A 23,329-nucleotide genomic window follows, 5' to 3' on the forward strand; every position below is an offset into this window, starting at 1 on the left:
TTGGATCCCACTTTATGTCTTTATCTCTTCTAGAATCCCTGATCATCCTTATCCAAAGATATTTCATGTTTTTTGTTTGTGTTGGGTTTGTCAACAGTGTACGCCAAAGTGTGGACCTGGCTTCAAACACCGCATCGTTCTGTGTAAAAGTAGCGACCTGTCCAAAACCTTCCCACCTGTCCTCTGTTCTGACCACAATAAACCTCCAGTCCGTATTCGCTGTAGCCTCGGTCGCTGTCCGCCCCCACGCTGGATCCCTGGAGAATGGGGACAGGTAACAGGAGTTTACACCTCACCCATACAGCTCTGTGCATCCAGATGAAACGAGATATTGTTTTTGTCTTAACTTTCTGCATCAAATAATTCGTTTTTTTTTTTTTTTTCTTCTTCCATACGGAAAAAACAACAACAAAAAAACAGCTTAAAGCCACCTAAGCTGATTTGTTGGTCTTAGCTGGTTTCCCAAACTGGTCAAGCTGTTCTCCCATCTTAATCAGTTTAAGCTGGTTTAAGATGTTTTTAGTAGGGTTAACACCACTAAGGCTCGAAGGGTATAGTCTTGGTCTGGATCTTTGCTTCGAAGGCTCTAGTCTTAGTTTTGAGCTTAGCCTTGATGGGTCTAGTCATTGTCTGGGTCTGGGGCTCAAATGGTCTAGTCTTGCTCTGGATTTGGGGCTTAAAGTGTTTAGTCTTGGTCTAGATCTTTGGATTCAAGGGTCTAGTCTTGGTCTGGATCTTTGGCTTCAAGGTTATAGTCTTGATCTGGGGCACTTAAGGTCTCGCCTTGGTCTGTTTCTGGGCCTTGAAGGGTCTAGTCTTGGTCTGGATCTGAGCCTCAAAGGGTCTAGTTGTGGTCTGGATCTGGGACTCGAAAGGTCTAGTCTGGATCTGAGGCTCGAAGGGTCTAGTCTCTGTCTGAATCTGGAGCTCGAAGCGTCTAGTCTTGGTCTGGCTCTGGGCCTCACAAGGTCTAGTCTTGGTGTGGATATGAGCCTCAAAGGGTATAGTCTTGATCTGGATCTGGGGCACTTAGGGTCTCGCCTTGGTCTGTTTCTGGGCCTTGAAGGGTCTAGTCTTGGTCTGGATCTGAGGCTCAAAGGGTCTAGTCTTGGTCTGGGTCTGAGCCTCAAAGGGTCTAGTTGTGGTCTGGATCTGGGCCTCACAAGGTCTAGTCTTGGTGTGGATCTGAGCCTCAAAATGGTCTAAGTCATGGTCTGGATCTGGGGCTCGAAAGGTCTAGTCTGGGTCTGGATCTGAGGCTCAAAGGGTCAAGTCTAGGTCTAGATATGAGGAACAAAGGGTCTAGTCTCAGTCTGAATCTGGGGCTCGAAGCGTCTAGTCTTAATCTGGCTCTGGGCCTCACATGGTCTAGTCTTGGTATGGATCTGTGGATTGAAAGGTCTGGTCTTGGTCTGGATCTGGGCCTCAAAAGCGTAATCTTAATCTGGAGCTGGGCTACGATGGGCCTAGTCTTGGTCTGGATCTGTACCTGAGCCTCAAAATGTCCTGTCTTGGTCTGGATCTGGGGCTTAAAGGTCTAGTCTGGGTCTAGGTGGATCTGGTATTGGTCTGTGTCTTGGTCTGCAACATTACTTGAACTGCATTATTTTCACACTTCCTTAAAATACATGCATCATCTTAAGCTTTTAAAGAAGTATTTCAAGTGCATTACATTTTAGAACATATAAGGAAATTTGGTGCCTTTTTGGACCAGGAATCGCTGAACAATTCATCTGCAAAAGAAGAGACAAAGAGAGTAAGGACTGTTTTAATGCAGAATGAGAAAGACCATGTGTTTAGTTGACGTCAACAGAATTTACACTCAAATGATAAACTAGGGCCTCTGGAAAGCCAGTGATGGGTGTGTTCATGAGTGACAGTAATTATAACAGACCAAAAGTGTGTAAAGTGGTAGTACTATCATCCAGGTTGTTTGAAGTTTATCTCTACAGTAGACAAGGTTTTTTGTCAATGCCAAGAACATGTTTAGAAAAGAAATAAACAGATATTAACCAACTTAACCAACTTCCTAAATGAAGTAACAATTGCTACGAGTTTCTCTACTTCCAAAGATTCCTGCTCTGAACTGGGACTTTCATAATAGAGACTGTTGACGGAAGCTGTGGGTCAAAAGGTTGTTGGTTCAGATCCTACTTAAGGCACTCACTGACATAACCCATCTGTCAGATGCTCCTGCTCTTATAAAGTTTAATTTAGAGGGGATGAAATGGGAAGGCTGCTGGAAACTCATTTGAGATGCCCCAACTCAGAGCCCCATGAGGGGTCCTTCACTGAGTCTTACATGTGTTTATGACTAAATCTACACCAGATCTTCGTGAAATGCACACACACACTCGCTTCTCTAACTCAGGCGTGGAATGACAGCATTTCTGTGGCATGCATACTACTTACTGTAGGAGAGTGACTAATGAGGGAAATTTGTGTAGTGTATTGGGTCACTAAGCAACTCTTGAGTTTTCCATTGAATCAGTGTGCTACATCATGGTAGTAGAATACTGGAAGATATCTCTCACTTTCACCTCAGACAGTTGCAATTTACTTCCCTATGCAACATCATCCCTCTAATATACAACAGCTGACAGTAGTCAGAGATTCAATTAAACTGTTACAAAGACATTCCACAAGTGCCATGGCCCATCTAATGCATATTGCAAACAAAAATAGCAAGAGCTGGCTGAAATCACCAATTCCACCCTGAGGGAAAAGTCAATAGAGTGCAATAACAGCCTGCCGCGAAGTGCAGCTTTCATTTGCATGAACGCCTGCTGACACGGCTCCATCCACTGGACCAGATGTGGTGCCCCCTTTTTAGTAAGATCAGTCAGCGGGCCAGTGACAGTCAAATAATTAGGCACAAACATCTGATAATAGCCAGCCAGCCCCAGGAACTGTCTCACCTCCTATTTGGTCTTAGGTCTCAGGCAGGCTGCAATCACTACGGTTTTATCAATTTGGGGCCGCACATGCCCATGACCAAAGTGGAAGTGCAGATACCGTACTTCCACCTGCCCAGTTGCGCACTTCTTTGGGTTTGCCGTGAGTCCCACTCATCTCAACGACCTTAGGACAGCCCTCAGATGCTGCAGATGCCGCTGCCACTCATTAATGTAAGTAATGATATCATCTAGATAGGCAGCAGCATATGCAGCATGCGGTCTGAGGATTCAGTCCATGAGCCGCTGAAACATAGCCAGGGCCCCAAACAAACCGAACGGAAGCACCACGAATTGGTGTAATCCGAACGGTGTGGAAAATGCCATCTTTTCACAGGACATGGGAGTTAAGGGAATCTGCCAATATCCCTCCGTTAAATCCAGTGTCGAATAAAAGCAAGCCACACCTAACTGATCGAGCAGTTCATCAATCTGAGGCATTGGGTATGCATCAAATTTAGACACCGCACTGACTTTTCTATAATCCAAACAGAATGGACCGAGCCATCACTCTTCGGAACCAGCACCACCGGCTGGCCCAGTCACTGTGGGATTATTCTATTACCCCCATATCTAACATGGCCTTTAATTCTTCCCGAACCACTTTTTTTTGTGTTGGGGTAATCGGTAGGGACGACTGCATACCACTACCCCAGGGGTCATTTCAATATGATGCTCTGTGAGATTCGTACGACCAGGAAGAGGCGAGAACACGTTGGAGAATTCTCTGGCAACCTCCATAACTTGTGAAGGTGAGAGGTGGTCTGCGCAAGTGACCAGGATGACTCGATTGGTGGCTTTTAAGTTCACCTCTGGTCCGAGCTCCTCCCTCTCCAGAACCACCATCACCAGTGTCATGGGGACCGCCTCTCTCCACGGTTTTAGGAGATTGAGGTGGTAAATCTGACGTGCTCCACCTCTATCAATCCATTTAACCTCATATTCGATTCCCCCGACTCGCCGTGTGACCTCAAATGGCCCTTGCCACTTGGCAAGTCATTTAGAGCTCGATGTGGGGAGTAATACAAGGAATTTATCTCCTGGTGTAAATTCCCATAGCCGAGTACCCCAATTATACAGCCGGCTTTGACGTTCTTGAGCCTGGAGCTAATTCTCCTGTTAATTGCCCCAATGTGTGGAGTTTTTCTTTCAGGTCAAGAACGTATTGAATTTTGTTTTGCTGTTTGAAGATCCCTCCTCCCAATTTTCCCGTAGGACGTTGAGCATGCCGTGTGGTCGACGGCGTACAAAAAATATTGGGGATTTGAATTCCGAAGTTTGTCACTTTTTGTCAGGGAGAATGTGATACACTCAAAATTTGTACACAATTGTATTTGGTGTTGGTGAGTACTGCTATAAGTGTATTGAAATGATAACTGTGTTTTCATTATATACATGCTGATGTGTGGACTTTGGAAAAGAACTGTCATCTTTTATATGGACAGTATGAGAAAAGACTCTTATTTTGACGGGTTGCTAAAACCGAAAAGACGCTGGGAGATCGCGCATGCAGAAGTACATACTTGCACACATGAACAGAGGAGCTGTGAGAGAGCAGACGCGACTTCCCGGTCTCTTCATTTTCTCCTGTATTCACAGGTAACAGTAATCTGTCAGCCGGGTCTCCTGAGTCGGGGCCTGAAACAGATTCTTGGGAATCTGCGAGCGGAAGTGTTGCCGATGTTGTTTTGGACTGTGGCCGACCCATTGTAGGATGGCCTTCCTCAAGTCCTAATACACCAGAAGTTTGGCTGCAGGAAGTTGTTGAGCCGTGAGCTGGGCTTCCCCGGACAACAGCAGCAATAGGTTGACCGCCCACTTGGTACTCGGCCACTTCCACACTTCGGCCGTCCACTCGAAGAGCTTGATCAAAGCCTCCAGGTCGTCCTGTGGTCCAATCTTGGTCAGAGTGACAGGCACTGCCATGGGTGGGTCCGGGGTTGCGGCTGAAGATCCCTCCTGGTGTATGAAGCTCCATAAAACCTGCTGGTCCTCTGCTTGAGCATGGAACAGCGCCTGGAACAGCTGCTCCTGTTCCATGTGTAGCTCAAGCAGAGTGTGGTTGTGGGCTTGGTGGATGCCAGTGAGGGTCTTGATTACTTCAGCCAGCGGCGAGGACTCCATGACGGCATTTCTTCCTCCTAATTCCTGGGTTTCGTCACTATTGTGACAAGGTCTCTTGCTAAGCCTTGGAGGAGGAAGCGGGGGCCAGGTAAACGCTCCACATAAATCTTTATTTTTAAAAATGTTTCTATCACACAAAGGATTGCTTTTCAGCACATTAATGAACACACACACACACTGGGATGCTCTGTGCATCTCTCTCTCTCTCCCCTCCGGTGGTTCGGACTGCCCTTTTATCCCTCCCAGCACTCAGTGCAAACACAAACAGCTGTTAGAGATAATTTCACACAGATAATGTCAATCCATACCGTTCTTCCTCTGTTGGCCTCGTTCTCCACAGACGTCACTCGGCCACACCCACATCACCACAGACTGCAATCTTTATTAGCAATGGGAATCTTAAGGAATTTAACGATTACGGTTCCTTAACGGTTCTGTTAAAGATTGTTTTAGAACTTGTGAGGTAGAAGTATTTGGAAATATGAAATACAATTCTTATTGGATTCGCTGCCCTTAGCAGCCTGTTGACAAATATGAGCATAAAATGAAATCATTTCAGATTTTAACAGAACAGATTCTTGCAAAAGGTGTGTTTACACAGACTTTTAAATTAAGACATTTAATTAATAAAAAAAAATAAAATACCATTAATTACAATGAGGGCTGACGATTTAACGATTTAAAAAATTAACGCAATTTATTATGTCCCCAGACCATAATAAGGAATATTCCTTCCATCGGACCAATTTAAGCTTGAAGTACCACCTATTTTCAGCAGGGGGCAATAAGCGAAACTCTAGCTCAGTGGTTCTCAATGTTTTTTTTTTTTTTTTTTTTTTTTTATATCCCCTTTTCTCCCAATTTGGAATGCCCAATTCCCACTACTTAGTAGGTCCTCGTGGTGGCGCGGTTACTCATCTCAATCCGGGTGGCAGAGGACAAGTCTCAGTTGCCTCTGCTTCTGAGACCATCAATCCGTGCATCTTATCACATGGCTCGCTGTGCATGACACTTGGAGACTCACAGCACAGGAGGCTCATGCTGCTCTCCGCGATCCTCGCACAATTTATCATGCTCCACATTGAGAGCGAGAACCAATAATCGCGACCATGAGGAGGTTACCCCATGTGACTCTACCCTCCCTAGCAACCGGGCCAATTTGGTTGCTTAGGAGACCTGGCTGGAGTCACATTTAGCACATTTAGAATCACTTGTTACTCCAGGGGTAGTAGTCAGCATCAATACTCGCTGAGCTACCCAGGCCCCCTCAACCTTTTTTTGATGAATGCCTCCCTACTACATTCACTTACTCTAACCACATGTACAAACAATAAATACAAAATATAAACATTTAAAAGTTGAAACAAAAATGTATTATATTCCCTCACTCCCCTAATGTAGCCTATGACAAATTGAATAGAGCTGAATTAGTGATATGATAATATGTATTATGAATCTATTTCTGCCTAAAGTACACTTAGTGTTACTACAGTAAATTTGAGGGTCATCATGTAGAATTCTGTGCCGAATTAAAATGGTTTCCGCATATCGCACTGTGCTTCTCGCTGGTTCTCGCAGTGCTGCAATGATCAGAGGTGCACGTTTAAGAGCTCAAGACCGGTCTGTGAGTAAAAACGCACCTGCTTTGCGCTCGTGCTGCTCTGTCCATTGAGCCGTATCCACCTACAGAGCCATACAGGTGCATTAGCAGAGGTTGTAACTTCACCTGTCTATTTTACACTGCTAAACCAGATACTTCAGATGCGTCGCTAGACCGTGGTACAAATGCAAACCAACCCGTATAATGCAGTCTAGATAAACATTTAATGAAAACAGCAACTTGATGATATATTTGATTAACATGACTGATAAACACCCCCCATTTGTTACCTAATGCCCCCCTCTCTACTAATTTGCTCTCAGCGCTCCCTGGCATCCTTTGAACGCCCACTGGGGGGGGGGGGCGGTACCACCCCCGTTGAGAACCCCTGCGCTAGCTGAGTAGGTAATGCGCAGCTGTATAGACAACAAGCCACTCAGGCTTGCTTGACACTAGCAACAGCACAAGATGAGGACCCATTCTTGCATTCAAACCTGTAAGGCGATGTGGCATTTCTCGCCTGGTGTGTAACCCCTTTTAGCATGTCGCTTTGGATAGAAGTGTCTGCTAAACAGCTACTTGTTTCACTTCATGATGCATGGCACCTTTTTATACTCCTATAATCTCTGTTTTAATAACTAAATTGGCTCAGCGAAGCTGTTGCTAAACATTTATCAAACAAATCTACTCTTGTTGATGCTTCCGTTGACTCAGCAGCCTCCTATAGTTTAGAGCATACAACATAGCTGCCATATTGAAGCAATTGCTGTGCAAAATGATCCAATAATTCAAGTTGAGATATGAATTAAATGGAATCCTAAATACTCATTGTGTTTGTGTGTGTCTGTCTGCAGTGCTCCGCACAGTGTGGACTGGGACAACAGATGCGGACGGTTCAGTGTCTGTCGTATACAGGACAGCCCTCCAGCGAGTGCCCCGATTCACTGCGACCCAATACCATGCAGCAGTGTGAAAGCAAGTGTGACTCTACACCCATCTCAGGTGGAGATGGTAAGTCAATTATCCATCCGCTAAAGAGCAGTGATGACGACTGATGACTTTTGTATGAGCTCCATCTGTCTTTGATCACAGTGTTGAGATTTACATAATCCGTGGCTTCTGTGTTCAACTTTAAATTAACAAAAGATTAAAATGTTTTGTTCTTGCCTGTAATTAACTAACTCTGTTTGAAACCAAGGATGGACAATATTTTGGCAATTTTGGATTCAAGTAAGTTCTACGACCCTTGCTGAGATATTCAAGATGGATCCTTATTCAGCTTTCTTTTTTACTTTGGAAGCACTGTTAGATTATCTCTCAAAATGGATTCTAATGAGATTAGTTGTAGGCCAAAGTATACTTCGGTCAGACGCGAATGCTCATTCACGTACAGGACGCGTGACACAATTCGTGTCATGAGCAGAGTGCTTGAGTACTGAACATGCGCAGCCGAATTTTTCTAACTGTGTGTCTTTGAATGCACAGAATGTGCCTCGAATTATTTGCACTAATTAGTGGGTCTGAAAGGTGGCAACACTCACTTTTGAGCCATTGTTGTCATGAAGATGTGCTAGAAGAAGATGTAATTGCTGGAAAACCACAGTAAACAAAGGTAAAAACATCAACAGTGCATGTGCACATCAAGAACACGTGTGTGAGGAAGTCAGGAGACACCTGCATTTCGAGTCTGAAGGACTTTAAAGACAAATTTATGGGTCCAAACTCCTGAAGAGAAATAGTTGGGTGTCTCGTACAGTCATAGCGCGCATGCGCCAACCGCCCGTGTATGCGCGCACCGTCAAATGGAGTGTACTTTAACAGGCTCGCGCTCAACTGTACGCTGACGCCAAGCGTTCCCATCAAAATCGAAGTATACTTTGGGCTTAAGGCAGGGATTTTTGCCTGGGGACCCCCAGGGGGCGCTAAGGGGTCCACAGAAAATGCCAAATGAAAAAGGTGAAGTAAAAAAAAGTTTGACATTACCGAATTTGTCAAATAATGGTAAAATAATTAGTTTCTGACTTCTAAAGTAGGAAATTAAGACATTAATCACATTTTTGTGTTTTATTGAAAAAGTTTTTAATCGTAAGAAATAAAAACAAATCTGTTTTGTGATATTTGTATTTATTTTTTTGGAACAAATACATTTAAATTTCATTAAAAAAAAATTGTCTTCAGTTTTATGCATCTAACATTACTATAACAGTATAATAGAAAATAAATAGTGATAATATTTACAGATAATATTTTAATAATGTATTCTGGCATTAGTATAATGACATATATTTATTTAAATATGAATTTAAATTTAATTAATTTTGCTAACATGTCATCTTTGTAATATCATACTATTTTTCTCAGACAATATTTTTCTTCACAAGGCTAACATATTTGGGGATCCTTGGCATCAAAATGTTTGAAAACTCCTGACCTTATCAACAGCAGTGATCGAATAATGAAGTTTCCATCCAATTAACGAATGTTCTGCTCAAAAACAGAATATCGTAAATACGATTTGAGAATAAAGCAGTGTTTCCATCCCATGTGTTTAATTGAACAAAATCATCACTTCTGGTAATATTACCACAAAATTTAAATGAAAATGGAAGTTAAAGCTACTGTGGCTCTTAAAATAAATGTAATGAATTACTTGAATGCCTTATGTCTTGGAGCGAAAGCATGCCATACAGTTCTTAATAGGTAATAGTAGCAATCATTTTGATAACAAGCTTTGGCATTTCAGTTTAACCAGAGCAACATTTAAGATGCCATGCAATGATACTGGTGATATTCTCTGAGTGATTTATGTATTCACATGGCTTTTTGAGGCAATTTAATAAGAATATATTCGGTAAATGTGTTTCTATGGTAGTTTATGCGCATATCTACTTACCGAAAAATAACATACAAAATGTATCCAACTCAAGTGAGCATATACATTTTTATGCACATTTTGTCTAGCATTTTTTGTTATGTGAAATCCCAAAATGTGCATAACAATACATGGATGGAAACCCAGCTATAGAAAGGAGGCATGTTTGTGCCGAAAATCACAAATGACAATTATATTTAAATAAGGCGCAGCACTATTTTAGCACATGTAGCACCTGGTTAAATTAGATTGCAGATGGTTAATAAATAAGATGAAGTTTTTTGCACTGAAATTCCACACGTAAAAGAGGCGCAACTGCATAGCGAATTCGCCCATCAGGTTTGTCCATGGAGCAAAGGAAATCCATTGGCTATCTAGTGCTGCCAGCTTCAAGATGTGGAGATTGTTAACTAATAGCGGCTCCATTGAAGGCTTCAAAACCTGTCTACTGAGGACACGGAAACATCGAGCCTGATCTTTGTAGCCTACTGTGACCCCAGTTTAAAAGAAGCCGAGCGGAAACAGATACACCATAAAAGAGATCTCTTTCATCACATTACCCCAGCAGCCACATTCTTGCTCTTGCACACCCCCTGACAAGAATGAATTATTTGAAAGTGATAGAAATGAACGTCCATGGGGAGGTCACATGACGCCATGCGAGGAGCAGACGTGTGAGCGACGAGCTCTGCGCACTTTGCTAGTTTTTTAAATTATTTTCATGTTATAATCCGGTGAGATTCGATACACCCAGTTACATATTTGTTCTTTGAGGTAAACATGGGAAAGAAGTCAAAATACTCGGGCTCTGGAGATATAAAAAGACACTTACGTGCTCAAGCTGAAACCTCTGACGGACCTGCAGACCGGGGACTCAATTTGGATGGCGCGGACGGGGAAATTCAGCGTCAACTGTCCAATATGTCGGTGATGCTGATGAAGGTTGTTGCTGACTTGGAGGATCTTGCTGTAATATGTCGATCGATTACAGCGATGGAAACAAAATTGGTTACAAGACTGGCAGATGTTGAGAAACAGATCAATTATCTGGAGTCATCGGAAAGGGAATTATCCACTAATCCGCTCATGACCAAAATAGACGCAGAACATTTTTGGGAAAAACTGGAAGATCTTGAAAACAGGAGCCGAAGAAACAACGTATGGATTGTTGGAATTCCTGAGCATGAAGAAGGTGGAGATATGGTGAAATTACTTGATGAGCTCTTCCCGAGTTTGTTCAACATAACAGGCCATAAGCTGGAAATCGAGTGAGCTCACAGAGTCCCGGCTCGCAGATCTGTTGAGGGAAACAGGCCCAAATCAATTCTGGCCAAATTTTTGAGATCATCCGATAAAGATCTCGTGTTGTACGAGGCAAGGAGCAAAGGAAAGCTTTCTCACAATATTTTCTTGTTCCCGGACTTTGCGAATTCGACAAGAGAGAAACGCGATAGATTCAAGGAGTGTAAGAAACTCTTGCATTAACGGAAGATCGCTTTTGCACTGATGTTTCCGGCCAAACTGAGAATAGAAACGAAGGATGGCCGCAGGGTATTTACATGTCCCAAGCAAGCACTGTCCTTCATAAATACATTGGAGCGAGTAAGCCATTTGTTGTTTCTCATATGAGTGGATTGACTCGCTGAACATATACTCGACTGTCTGAGGAAGCTGGGCACCATTTTTGTTTCTGTTTGTGTTGGTTCCGCCTAGTGGCTGGAGTTTGTTTTGTGGAATAACACTTCTCCTTCAAGAAACTTTTACATTGACGGAGGATCGCTTTTGCACTGGGGTTCCCGGCCAGATTGAGAGTGGATGCTGGGGATGGCCACAAAATATCTACATGCCCACACAAAGGGTGTCTTTTATAAAGTTGATGGACTGAGTAAATCATGGTATATTTTTTTATGTGGCCTCCAAGTGAATTTGACTCTTGACCATCCGAGGAACCGGGATGCATGTTTTGTTTCTTTTTGTGATGGTTCCGCCTAGCGGCTGGAGTTTGTTTTGTGGAATAACACTGCTTCGGGACAGTTGTGGATGAATCTGTTCGTTCCTTGTGCTTATGCCTCCTGTTGGCTGGAGTTTGTTTTGTGGAGTATTTCTGCAGGACATTGGAATGATTATGTCATCTGCTGCGCTCATAAACAGCCGGCTCACTGAACACTTGTTTGTCTGTCCAAGGAAACGGAACGGCTTTATATCGGTTGGAATTTGTTTTGTGGAGGAACACACCTTCGAGGCAGTTCTGTGAATGAATCTACACGTTCTTTGTGTTTATTTTGCCCATTGGCTGGGGTTTGTTTTACAAATATTTTCTGTTATGTAGTTTTGCCTTACAAAATTTGTGCAGAAGCACCAGACTTGAGCAATCCGATGGCAAAGTTGTCGCGGGGGCTCTCGTAGGCATACATAGACCTTTTGAGTTTAAAGGGATGGACGCCGGTTGGCGCTGTCGTGCGTGGGGTTAATGCACACGTTTTTCTTTTTTCTGTTTATTTGGTATGGGGGGGAGTTCGGGGTTTGACTGTTGCACAAATGTTGGCATGTGGTCTGTATAATCTTGTTTTTGACACACAATTTATTTTGTATATTATATCAAAATTTCAAATGTTAATATGAGTGGGTTATCTTTCTCCACATGGAATGTGAATGGGTTGGGGCACCCCATAAAAAGAAGGAAGGTTATTTATTTTCTTAAGTGTAAGAATTGTGATATAGTGTTTCTTCAAGAAGCACATCTTTCCTCGCAGGAAGCTGAAACATTTGGGAAGATATGGGGTGGACATATTTTCTTTAGTACTGGCTCAAGTAAGAGCAGGGGAGTCATTACATTGATAAGTAAGCATCAACAATTCAAATCTCTCAAACAGATTAAAGATAAATTAGGGAGAATCAATATAGTTTTAGCAGAAATTCTGGGGCAAAGGTTGGTTTTGGCTAATATTTACGCACCTAACGTTGATGATCAGGTCTTTTTTATTGATCTTGAAGGGATGTTGCAAGCCACTGGCACCCCTCATGATATAATATTGGGAGGAGACTTTAATCTTTTGATGGACTCAGTCCTTCATCATAGTGAAGCAAAAGTGTGTAAGCCCCCTAGAGCAACATTGACACCTCACAGGATGTGTACAAATCTTGGTCTTGCAGATATTTGGCGACTTTTGAACCCATCTGGTAGGGACTATAAATTTTTTTCATCAGTCCATAAGATTTATTCTAGAATAGATTTATTTATTTATTTAAGTCCCTCATTTCATCTGTTGTTGTTTGCTCAATTGGAAACATCTTAGTCTCAGATCATGCCCTGGTGAGTTTTGAGGTGTTGCCACATACAAAAAAGAAATAATTTAGTTGCCGCTTTAATGTATCCCTTTTGCAAAATCCTGATTTCCAACAAATGTTAAAGACTGAAATCAATGTTTATATGGAGACCAACTGGTCCTCAGTATCTTCTGTGGGCGTGGCTTGGGAGGCATTTAAGGTGGTTCTTAGGGGTCGGATCATACAGTATGCCTCATTTACCAAAAAATCCAAAGCACAAGAACTCGTGGAGTTGGAAGGGAATATTAAAAGTGCAGAGGCAGAGCTGAAGTGCCGAATGTCGTCTGATGGCCTCAGAGAATTGACCCGATTGAAATACAGATATAAAACTATTTTGTCGCAGAAAGTGGAGTTTTGGTTATTCAGGGCAAGACAATCATACTTTGAGTCGGGGGACAAAGCAGGGAAGCTTTTGGCTAGATATATAAAGCAGAGAGAATCTTTTTCTACCATTCCCTCAGTGAATTCTGCTTGAGGTGAAATTTTTACCTCGGCCATTGATATTAATAATGCCTTTAAAGTGTTCTATCTTGATATTTATAGTCCCATGTATTCGTCTACTGATGAGACAATTTGTGGAACCATTAGAACTCCCTAAATTGACGACTGAGCAAAGCATTTATCTTGATTCTGAGACAACCTTGGAGGAGCTTCACGAGGTAATTAAGACCTTACCTGCAGGCAAGGCTCCGGGGCCAGATGATTTTACTGCTGAATTTTTTAGATCTTATGCTACAGAATTGAACTTCCGCTTTTGTTAGAAGTTTATACGGAATCATTAAAGAATGGAAAGCTTCCCCCAACCATAACACAAGCCCGGATCAGTCTGATTCTTAAAAAGGACAAAGATCCAAGGGAGTGTAAAAGTTACCGTCCAATTTCCCTGATCCAGCTAGATGTAAAAACATTGGCAAAAATTTTGGCTAACCAATTAAGTAAAGTTATGACATCTCTTATACATATGGGGTTTATTCGGGGCCGTAGCTCTTCTGATAACATTAGGCGTTTCATCAATATTATGTGGTCAGTAGTGAATGATCAGTCTCTGGTCGCTGCCATCTCACTTGATGCCAAAAAGGCGTTTGATATGGTAGAATGTGATTATCTTTTTAAGATTTTGGAAATATATGGGTTCGGGAGTACATTTATTGGTTGGATTAAGTTACTTTATAGACCCCCTGTAGCAGCGGTACAAACAAATGGATTAATTTCAGATTATTTTACTCTGAATAGGGGCACTCGGCAGGGTTGCCCTCTTTCCCCATTATTGTTCTGTCTTGCCCTGGAACCATTAGCAGCCGCGATAAGAAAGGAGGATGATTTTCCAGGGGTTATGGCGGGAGGTGTGGCACATAAGCTTCTGCTTTACACAGATGTTATTTTATTATTTGACTCTGACCTTACTAGAAATATGCCAGGCCTCCACAGAATTATTAATTCCTTTACCAAGTTCTCAGAATACAAAGTCAACTGGTCTAAATCCAAAGCTTTGGCTCTGACAGTGTACTGTCCAGTAACGGCCTTCCAGCCGGGTGCCTTCCAGTGGCCCAGACAGGGCATTAAGTATTTGGGCATTTTATTCCAAGCAAATTTGTCTGATTTAGTTAGAGTTAATTTTGATCCCTTAATAAAAAGATTTTCGAACGATGTGGGCAGGTGGGAAGGTGGGTTAGGCCTACCCAAGAATTTGTTTTATTATTATGCATTTGGTCTCAGACATTTGGCTTATTAGTCGCTTCCACCTGAGAGAGCCCCTCCCAGGTTTTGTATTATAAAGGAAGTTCTTGCCCCTATCTCGCCACTGCAAAGCCCTTCTATCAAACTAATTGGAGAAGTTAAGTCACAGCCCATTATCTCACATTTGCACTCGATATGGACAAAAGTGTACAGAGTGTTTAACTCGGATATTTGTTTAAACGTAGCCTCGAGCATATGGTTGAACCCTAAACTAAGTATTAATAAGTCCCCTTTCTGTTGGTCAGATTGGATTGTGAGGGGGGTTACTATACTCGGTGACCTATATGAGAGTGGAGTATTGAGATCTTTTGAAAATTTGATTCAACATTTTGGGATTCCCAGATCTCAATTATATAAGTATTTACAGCTGCACCACCTGCTCTGCACTGTTTTTGGGAGTAGCACCCCCCCCACCCCCCTCAGAGCGGTAGATACTCTGGGAGTGGTGATTGCTGCTTTTGGGAAGGGTCATGAGGCATCAGTGTATTACTCCATGCTAATTCAGAGTCTCGGGGACGGAGCTTTAAATTCTCTCAAAAGATAATGGGAGGAAGATTTAAATTGTTATTGGAGGAGGGAGTGTGGGCTAGGATTCTAAAAAACATCAAGTCTGCATCTAGAGATGCAAGGGTGCGCCTTATGCAATTTAAGATTTTACATAGATTTTATTGGACCCCTTCTAAATTGTACAGGCTTGGTCTTAAGGACACACCCACCTGCTGGCAATGCCATTCAGAAGTTGGAGACACAACCCATGTTTTTTGGGGGTGTCGTAAGATCCAAGAAGTTTGGTTGAAAGTGCAAAGTTTTGTATGTGATGTGTTGAACACTCAAATCTCATTCTGCCCCAGACTCTATATTTTGGGATATGGGGAGGTCATACATTTTGAGGATAAGTACATAAAAAATTGGGTTTTAACCAGTGATGATTGGTAGGCAGGTTATTTTAAGGGGATGGAAGTCAGATGGAGCACCCTCATTCCCAGAGTGGTGTGCAGAGATGGGGAGGGTGGCTGCCTTCGTGGAGGGGTCGAGCAGAAGGATGGGAGTTAAGAATTTTTTCAGTAAGAAATGGGGCAATTATTTAGAGTTTTTGGGGGACTCTCGAGGAGGGGCGGTGGAAAGAGTCATTTAGAGTTTCGTTTTTTAATTATACTTGACTATTGTATTTTGTTTGGGGGGGGGGGGGGGTTGTGTGTGTGTGCCTATATTCAGGGGTGTTCGTGGGGGGTGGGAGATTGGTAGGGGGATGGGTTATAGTGGGGTTTAATGTTAAAAGTGACTGATTCATTATATATATGTTGTTGTTTTCTTTGTGTTAACTAATGAATCAATAAAAATTTTAATTGCAAAAAAAAAAAAAAAAAAGAAATGAACCTACGTTTTTGCAATGAACTCAGTCCTGCTCCATGTGTTTCCTTACAAAGCACAATGCAATTGTTAAGCGATAAATCTCTTTTTCAGTGTTAATCTGAATGCTTGTCATAACCAGCTGCCACCATGACAAGTGAACATGAAACATATTGAGCAACAAACAGAAGAGGTTGCAAGATAACAGAAGAGGATAGAATAGATACTGTACCAACATTCTGTACCATTACAAATGGGACAGAATGGTGATTTATGGGGGCCAGTAATTATCGACTAAGCGAGGTAGATGACAAGTACTGAGTCTTCACGAAGTGCTCCATTCCACCATTGTGTGACAAATTGTGAAGCTCACCCATGCTCTGATTACCTCCTGGATATACACACGCGTCTGAAACATGACTCGCATTTTAAGAACCCAAATGTTTGTCCTCACTGGAAATATGAACATGGTTTTTGTTTAAAAAAAAAAAATACAAAATCAGAGGAATATTAAGTGATAAGTAAAAATCTTCAAGGCAACTCTTCAAGTTCTTCAAGGCAGGCAGTCAAAGAATGCATCTCCACCTTGGTTCCAAGTTATGCTGCTTAGATGTGTTAGTGTTTATCCATTGAAGTGCTCATCAGAGACTCGAGAGAGAAAACTGGGCCAGCAGTCGCAGATCCAACAGGCTCTGGGTTGTGTATTAAAGTTCTGCGTCATTGTTCCACAGGGACCTGCCTATCATTTAAAGGAATTGTTCACCCAAATATGAAAATTCTGTAATTGTTTTCTCACTCTCATGTTGTTCCAAACCTGTATGACTTTCTGTTCCACACAAAAGGAGACATTTTGAAGAATGTGACGGTACCTCTTTTTCAAACAATGACAGTGGATAGTAATTTCGCTTTCATGGTTCCAAAAGTATACAAAAATATCGTAAAAGTAATCCTTGCATCATATTCCGCATCTTCTGAAGGCATTTGAAAGGTTTCAAGTACATTTTTGGTGAAAATCTTGATGCTTCTTGTGTTTTCATGAGAGAAGCTTGTTCACACTAGTCATGCTTCCATCCAAGTTAGGAATTCAATTTATGCGGAAAATTGGAACATGGTAACAACAATTTGCGAATAAAGCAGCGTTTCCATCTCATGGTTTAGAGCACGCAGACAAAACACTCTCTTGCTTGCGATCGGTGGCAGATGCATTATATCTGAGAATGAAAGCATGTAAGACAGTTCTGAGAGGTAACTGTAGCCAGTTATTATATTATTATAATTGTAGCCATATGACAGGCTTTGTTTCCGGCATTTCAGAATGATGAGAGCAACATTTGAGACGCAATGCAATGATATTCATGATTTGCTTTGAGTGAAATAGAGCTGCTAGCGGCAGTTAATGGGGTCCAAGCAGTTTGGATAAGTGGATTCTTCTATAGTAATTTCCAGACTGTTTGATCTAATTTGCCTTAAATTGCATGTATCATCTAGAGACCCTTATGACAAAATTTATCAAAAGGATTTTTTGGGCCTTGGCCCAATTCACTTATCAACCTATATCTTCTGAAATATGTGTCAAAACAAAAGTCTTTTGATAACTTTTTTGCATGAGGGTCTCTAATGATACATGCAACATTTCGGGTGAATTAGATCAGCGGTCTGGAAGGAGTTTAAAAAAGTAGGTTTTACAGACAACTCAAAATGGTGAAAAAAAATATACATATATAGACAATAGATTTATAAATTTTCATTCTAGTCCATACGGTTGTGGAGATATAAGCGTAAATGTAAAAGTGCGTATTATAGCACCACTTAGAGTCAGATAGGTGTGTATGTGTGTGCGCAATAGTGGGGTTAGAGTGGGTTAGGTTATGTACAATCTGGGAACATCCTGCCAATTTTGGTGTCTCTAGGACTTACTGTTTTTACTGCCCAGACACTTTTAGTGTAGAAAATATAATAATAATGAGAAGTAGAGAATTCACATGGCTGATCCAAGTAGAGAAAGCAAAGTCACATTACTTTTTTGATACACATCTGTATTCTGACATAAATTATAGAGAAATGTATTCTGTAAATGTACAGTATTTCCATCCATGTTTATGCACATCTTATAAAAAAAAAAAAAAAACAAGACAGCTACTTTGAGCGAGTGAATACTTTTTTTTATGCACATCTTGGTGTTTCCATCCAACATTTTTCATGCAGTATCCCAAAATTTGCATACAAATATGTGTATGGAAACCCAGCAATGCAGTGGCTAAAAACACGACAAACTTCTCTCATGAACACACAACTGGCGTCAAGATTTTCTTTTATGATACATTTGCGAAATCACTATCAATTGTCATTGTATTGAAAAGTGGGATCGGGACATTTGTCATACAGGTTTGGAATGATTTAAGGGTGTGTAAATGATGACAGAATTTTCATTTTCGGCTGAACTATCCCTTTAACCCAGTCTCCCCTTTATGGTTCCCCAGCTTTGACCACTTTATTCAATCCTTCACATATCCTTTCTCATTCCCCTCTTTTCTTCCTCCCTCTAGAGTGCAAAGACGTAAACAAGGTGGCATATTGCCCATTGGTGCTGAAGTTCAAGTTCTGCAGCCGTGCGTACTTCAGGCAGATGTGCTGCAAAACGTGCCAAGGACACTGACCCCGAGGAGTGAAGCAGAGACAGATGCCGAAAAAAAGGAAGGAGAGAGAGAACCGGGCAGAGAGAAAAGCAAATCAGCATTGTTGGAGTCAGCGCTGGGCACTCTCTCTTTCTCTTGCTCTCTTCACTCATACACACACATCAACATACAACAGCTTTTGTAGCCCTGTGGAACCCTAACCACTGCTCAGCACTGCGCTGACACCTTTGTTGTATTTTCACTTCTGTGAAGTGGGAATGTATAAAATGATCATTATTGTTGTTATTTTTATAATAATAATAACAATTTCTATTGGCTATTATTATTATTATTATTATTATTATTATTATTATTATTATTGATGTCTTTCTGTTGTTATAATCCAAAGTGCTGGACACATCATTCACAGAGGTAGCAAGGCAGAGATTTTTCAAGGCACCCATGTACAGAAGACCTGACTGGTTTTTCCCTGGGTCTCATGTACACACTACTCCCACAGATCTGTTGGCAACACTGCATTAGGGGGCGTTCACAACGACAGTGGCATTCAGATAAACCAGAAGTCATATATTTTCAATGTGAGTTAGCGATTTGAGGCGACCTGAGCACAGAGACACGCCAAAGTTGAGCACAGTTCAACTATATGCATGTTCAGTGACTACGAATGGGAGGTAGAAAGTGACGTGACCTGCTGCTTGATACGGTTGGATACTAAGTAGGAAAGCCAACTAGCAACCAACAGTACAATGACTTGGTGACCTCCAGCGATTTAATCGCTGTTAATCAATACATTTACATACACTTTGGAAAGTTCAATTTCAGTCTAAAACAATAATTAGCCTTTTTAAAATGCCATGTAAACACTTTAGTCCGACTGAAATCAGTCCAATTTTTGCGAAGTCGGACTAACAGACCTAGGTAATGCCATTGTTGTTCGGCTTCGTCCAGCATGTATTCTCCTTTTTTCTGAACATGGAAGTGTCCCCTGATTCATACCAGAACACTGTTTTCTTTGTCCAGTCTCCTGTGTCTGTTCTTAGCAGATAATGTGATGTTTAACGTATTAAATGTGTAAAAATTGACGAAAAAAGAATGTAACTCCAAAGTGACGATACTTTTTACAGTGGGTAGAAGACATAATGCTATAGCCCGAGGTTAATTATGTTGATTTAATGTACTATTTCAGAGTTATTATAGCCAATAACTGCACAAGTTGAGCCTGACCTCATTTTTACTGGTGGTTGTTCTCCATCTGGATCGTTCGTTTCAGTAGTTTTTACATTACTTGTTATGGAGACTAAAACCAAAAAACAGTCCAGCAGAAATCAGAATCATAATGGAGTCACCTAGTGGTCGGTCAGGAAAACTGTGACCTCGGCATTGTGCGCATGCTCTAAAAGACAGAGGTGACACGCAAAGTGTATTTCACCCAGCGAATTTGACATCCTTCAAAACATTTGATTACGCACTGTGTCACGTATACTTCGAATGACAAAGATGAAGAATGTAGCTCGACTACACAAAAACCCAAGAGTTGTTTCATAATGGGATTAATGGTGTGCATGCAGTTTTACTGCAAATGATAACTTGGAACTTCTATGCGGGTCTTAATTAATTTGGCTCATGCTTTTATCCAAAGCGACTTTATGTGCTTTCAAGGTTTACATTTTATCAATATATGCGTTCCCTGGGATAGAACCAATGACCTTTGTGTTGGTAGCACTGTGCTCTATCAGTTGAGCTACAGGAACTTCTAAACCTAACCTAAAGCCCTAGTCGCCACTCTTTGAAGAAAAACAGGGTAGTAAGAATGAGCTCTGTGGTGCTAAAATCTCAATTCGAGCTTAAGTGTCCAGATGTTCAGTTGTAGCCACCTGTTTTACTAAGCTGAATCACATGGCCATGGGCCAAAGAATTCCACTGTTGTCTGACATTTGAACAAGGCCTGAAAATCAGATCAGCTCACACCTCCAAAAGGGACGTCTCAAGTATTGTGTCTCTAGAATTATTATGGACACCGGAGACAGGCATTAATTGCGACTCTGACGTTATTCTGCTATAAATTGTGCAGCTCTGACATCTGTATGTCTGTTCCGGGGCCCAGAGTGTTCCAGACGCAATAATTTCCTTGTAAAATGTGTGCTGCGACCATGCTCCACCACATTATCAGCAATATATGCAGACAATTCATCAGCTCAGTGGTGTCCAAGCAAGTTTTAGAGATCTCCAGGTATGCAATGCTGATCCATTAGTAAAGTTAAGGACCAGTACCTGGGTAAACTGCCAGACCCCACGGATCCGGTCTGTGATCGACTACCTCCAGAAGAGCCCCTCTTCCTCCTTCCCTGAGATCACACTGCTTATTTTTAAAGAGAGAAGACCTCAAACCCTCCAAATTCAATGGTGCTTGTCTTCCTGCAGCTGAGGACTGTTTGTTCCGCTGCTTTCCTTCCTCTCACCTTTTGTGCGGCTGGATCATCTGGCTCTATTGTGCTATGAGACCTTGATGTACTCTGAGCTTGAGGTCTAAGTAATTGACTGAAAACCAAGGACAGTTTAAGTCTGTTCCAAAACCTAGCGAGCTGTCTACCTAGATAGAATTTCCAAGATTTTATAGGCCAAGTTTGAAACCTCCATTTTCAGTTTTCCGACGTCATTGTTTTCCAAAGTATGCATTTATGGAGAGCGTTTTCAATGGGAAAACGCTGTCCTAGTGTGAATTATAGCTGTAAATGTTGCAAAATTAATGCATTTTCAAGCAAAAACTTATTATTGTTTTAAGGCCATAGTCCCGCTCTCAATGCAGAGGTTGGTCCAAAAGATAGATACGTACCTTCTTTTGGCCAAATATGAACCCTCAGAGCCCAAGCATTGCAGAGTTGCAACATTTACTTAAAGTATTATTAATTGTTGGGTGAGAGACAGACCAAAATTGAAGTCCTTGTTCACGTATTCATGATTATAGTGATTTTTCAGAAAGACTTTTCAGCAATGCTGATTATAAATGACATTCAATACCCCAAAATGTATCAATAAAAAATTCAGTCTAATAAAAACAAATTACTATTTTAACCAATATTTGTGCTACAGTATTGTGTCATTAGCTTAGCAACATGCTAACATCACACTTTATTGGAATCAGTTGCTGGTCGGCTATGAAATGCGCTATTCGCTACCAATATAAAACTTTCCAAACCAGTCACTTGCGAGGTTCCATTTCGCTCACTGAGTTTTGGGACAGAGTCTTTCTTTTTTACACTGGTTTAAGTTGGCTCTTTTGTAAACATTCCTGCAACTATCTGTTACCACAATTGGGTGACTGATGCTGTCTTAGCAAAGGGAACTTCAAATAATAGGGAATTGGGTGCCACAATATTAGATCTCACTTCACTTATGGGGCACAACAGACAGATAGTTAGAAAGAGGAGTTTAGGAGACACTCATTACCATTTTTAATCATACAACCATTCTACTTTTGCTGCTGCTACTTTTTTTTGTAGCCACAAACACAACATTAATCAGTTATGTATTGTTATGAAATGTTTAAACTGAGATTATTCAACAGTGAACAGTGGAAATGTAGGCCCAACATGCTGAGCATCCTGAAATTGTGCTTTGTAAAATCCTAAGGCTTGAAGTACAAGTTTACTGGCTTTGGGACATGGAGGCAAGAGACTCTCAATAAGACTCAGTGGAATTGGTACTCATCGCTGTGAACTTGTGTCTTTGAATGTCACATCGTTTAACCTGTACCTGCAGAAGAGAGCATTTTGTGAATAGTTGCTTATATTTTATATTCAGTATTAATGTTGGTACACTGTTACTAATTTTTTTTCATATGTAAATTATATGCTAATTTATTGCCATTTGTCACTTGTTTTATGTACGTTTCACTGCATGCAAACTGAAATCTAGTCTAGTGTAAACGATGCAGTGAAATAACACTTCACGGTCTTGTTTTAGTCTCTGTAAAAATGTGAGTTTGAATGTGTCTTACTTGCTACTAGAGTGCTCTTAAAACTACGTTTTGTGTGAGTTGAGCGTTTGAGTGCGTGTGTGTCGGTATGGTATTACTGCACTGTTCTCGAGCGCCAGTGCTCACGAAAAATTATAATTAATAATGGTAAGTTATGTTAAATGGTTAAAAAAAAAAAAAAAAAAAAAAAAGATATTCCCATAATAACTTTAACATTCTGAGGCCTTTTGGCTTGTACCATTGGTGAATCCTACGATATGTAATGAATCCTGAAATAAAATGACTTTAAAAGAGTTGTGTTTGCCTATGATGTTCTTTCATGCTTTTCCACAAATGGCTTAAGTTAATCTAAATGAGTTTACATTTTGGAATAAAAGGGTTAATTCATTAAAGAGATATTTCACTTAAATATTAATATATTGACTTTCTTCTGTGGAACATATAGTGCAGAATGTCCAGAGTGCACTTTGTAACAGAGACTATATGGCTGTCAAACTCAAAAAAATGAAAAATGCACCATATAAGTAGTCCATACGACTCATCTTTAAATTTTGCCTCCACTAACTCTCAAATCTCGTTCAATAGAGCGCAACTGTCTGGTTCCGTAAGTAACTGAATTAATCTTTCTACACTTTCAAACTACTTATAAATTTGTATATATCGGAATATTTAGCAATAAAATTATAATATATATTTTCTATACATTTAATCAACGACTTTAAATCATTACTTTTTATATTTTTCCATCGTTTT

The 23,329-nt window shown here is 41.1% G+C and overlaps 1 protein-coding gene across 1 annotated transcript in view; it reads left to right on the forward strand.

The window, feature by feature from the left end:
- Positions 1-22,772, forward strand: part of LOC127432336 (A disintegrin and metalloproteinase with thrombospondin motifs 6-like) — a 139,197-nt gene extending 116,425 nt beyond the window's left edge. Inside the window, exons 22-24 of the mRNA XM_051683260.1 lie at positions 98-274; positions 7,533-7,689; positions 18,511-22,772. Coding sequence (XP_051539220.1) covers positions 98-274; positions 7,533-7,689; positions 18,511-18,620 — 444 coding nt within the window. The 3' untranslated portion in view covers positions 18,621-22,772. The remainder of the gene's footprint in view (positions 1-97; positions 275-7,532; positions 7,690-18,510) is intronic.
- The last annotated feature ends 557 nt before the right edge of the window (positions 22,773-23,329 follow it).

The sequence above is a fragment of the Myxocyprinus asiaticus genome, chromosome 42 (assembly GCF_019703515.2).
Source record: "Myxocyprinus asiaticus isolate MX2 ecotype Aquarium Trade chromosome 42, UBuf_Myxa_2, whole genome shotgun sequence".
Taxonomy (NCBI): Eukaryota; Metazoa; Chordata; class Actinopteri; order Cypriniformes; family Catostomidae; genus Myxocyprinus; species Myxocyprinus asiaticus.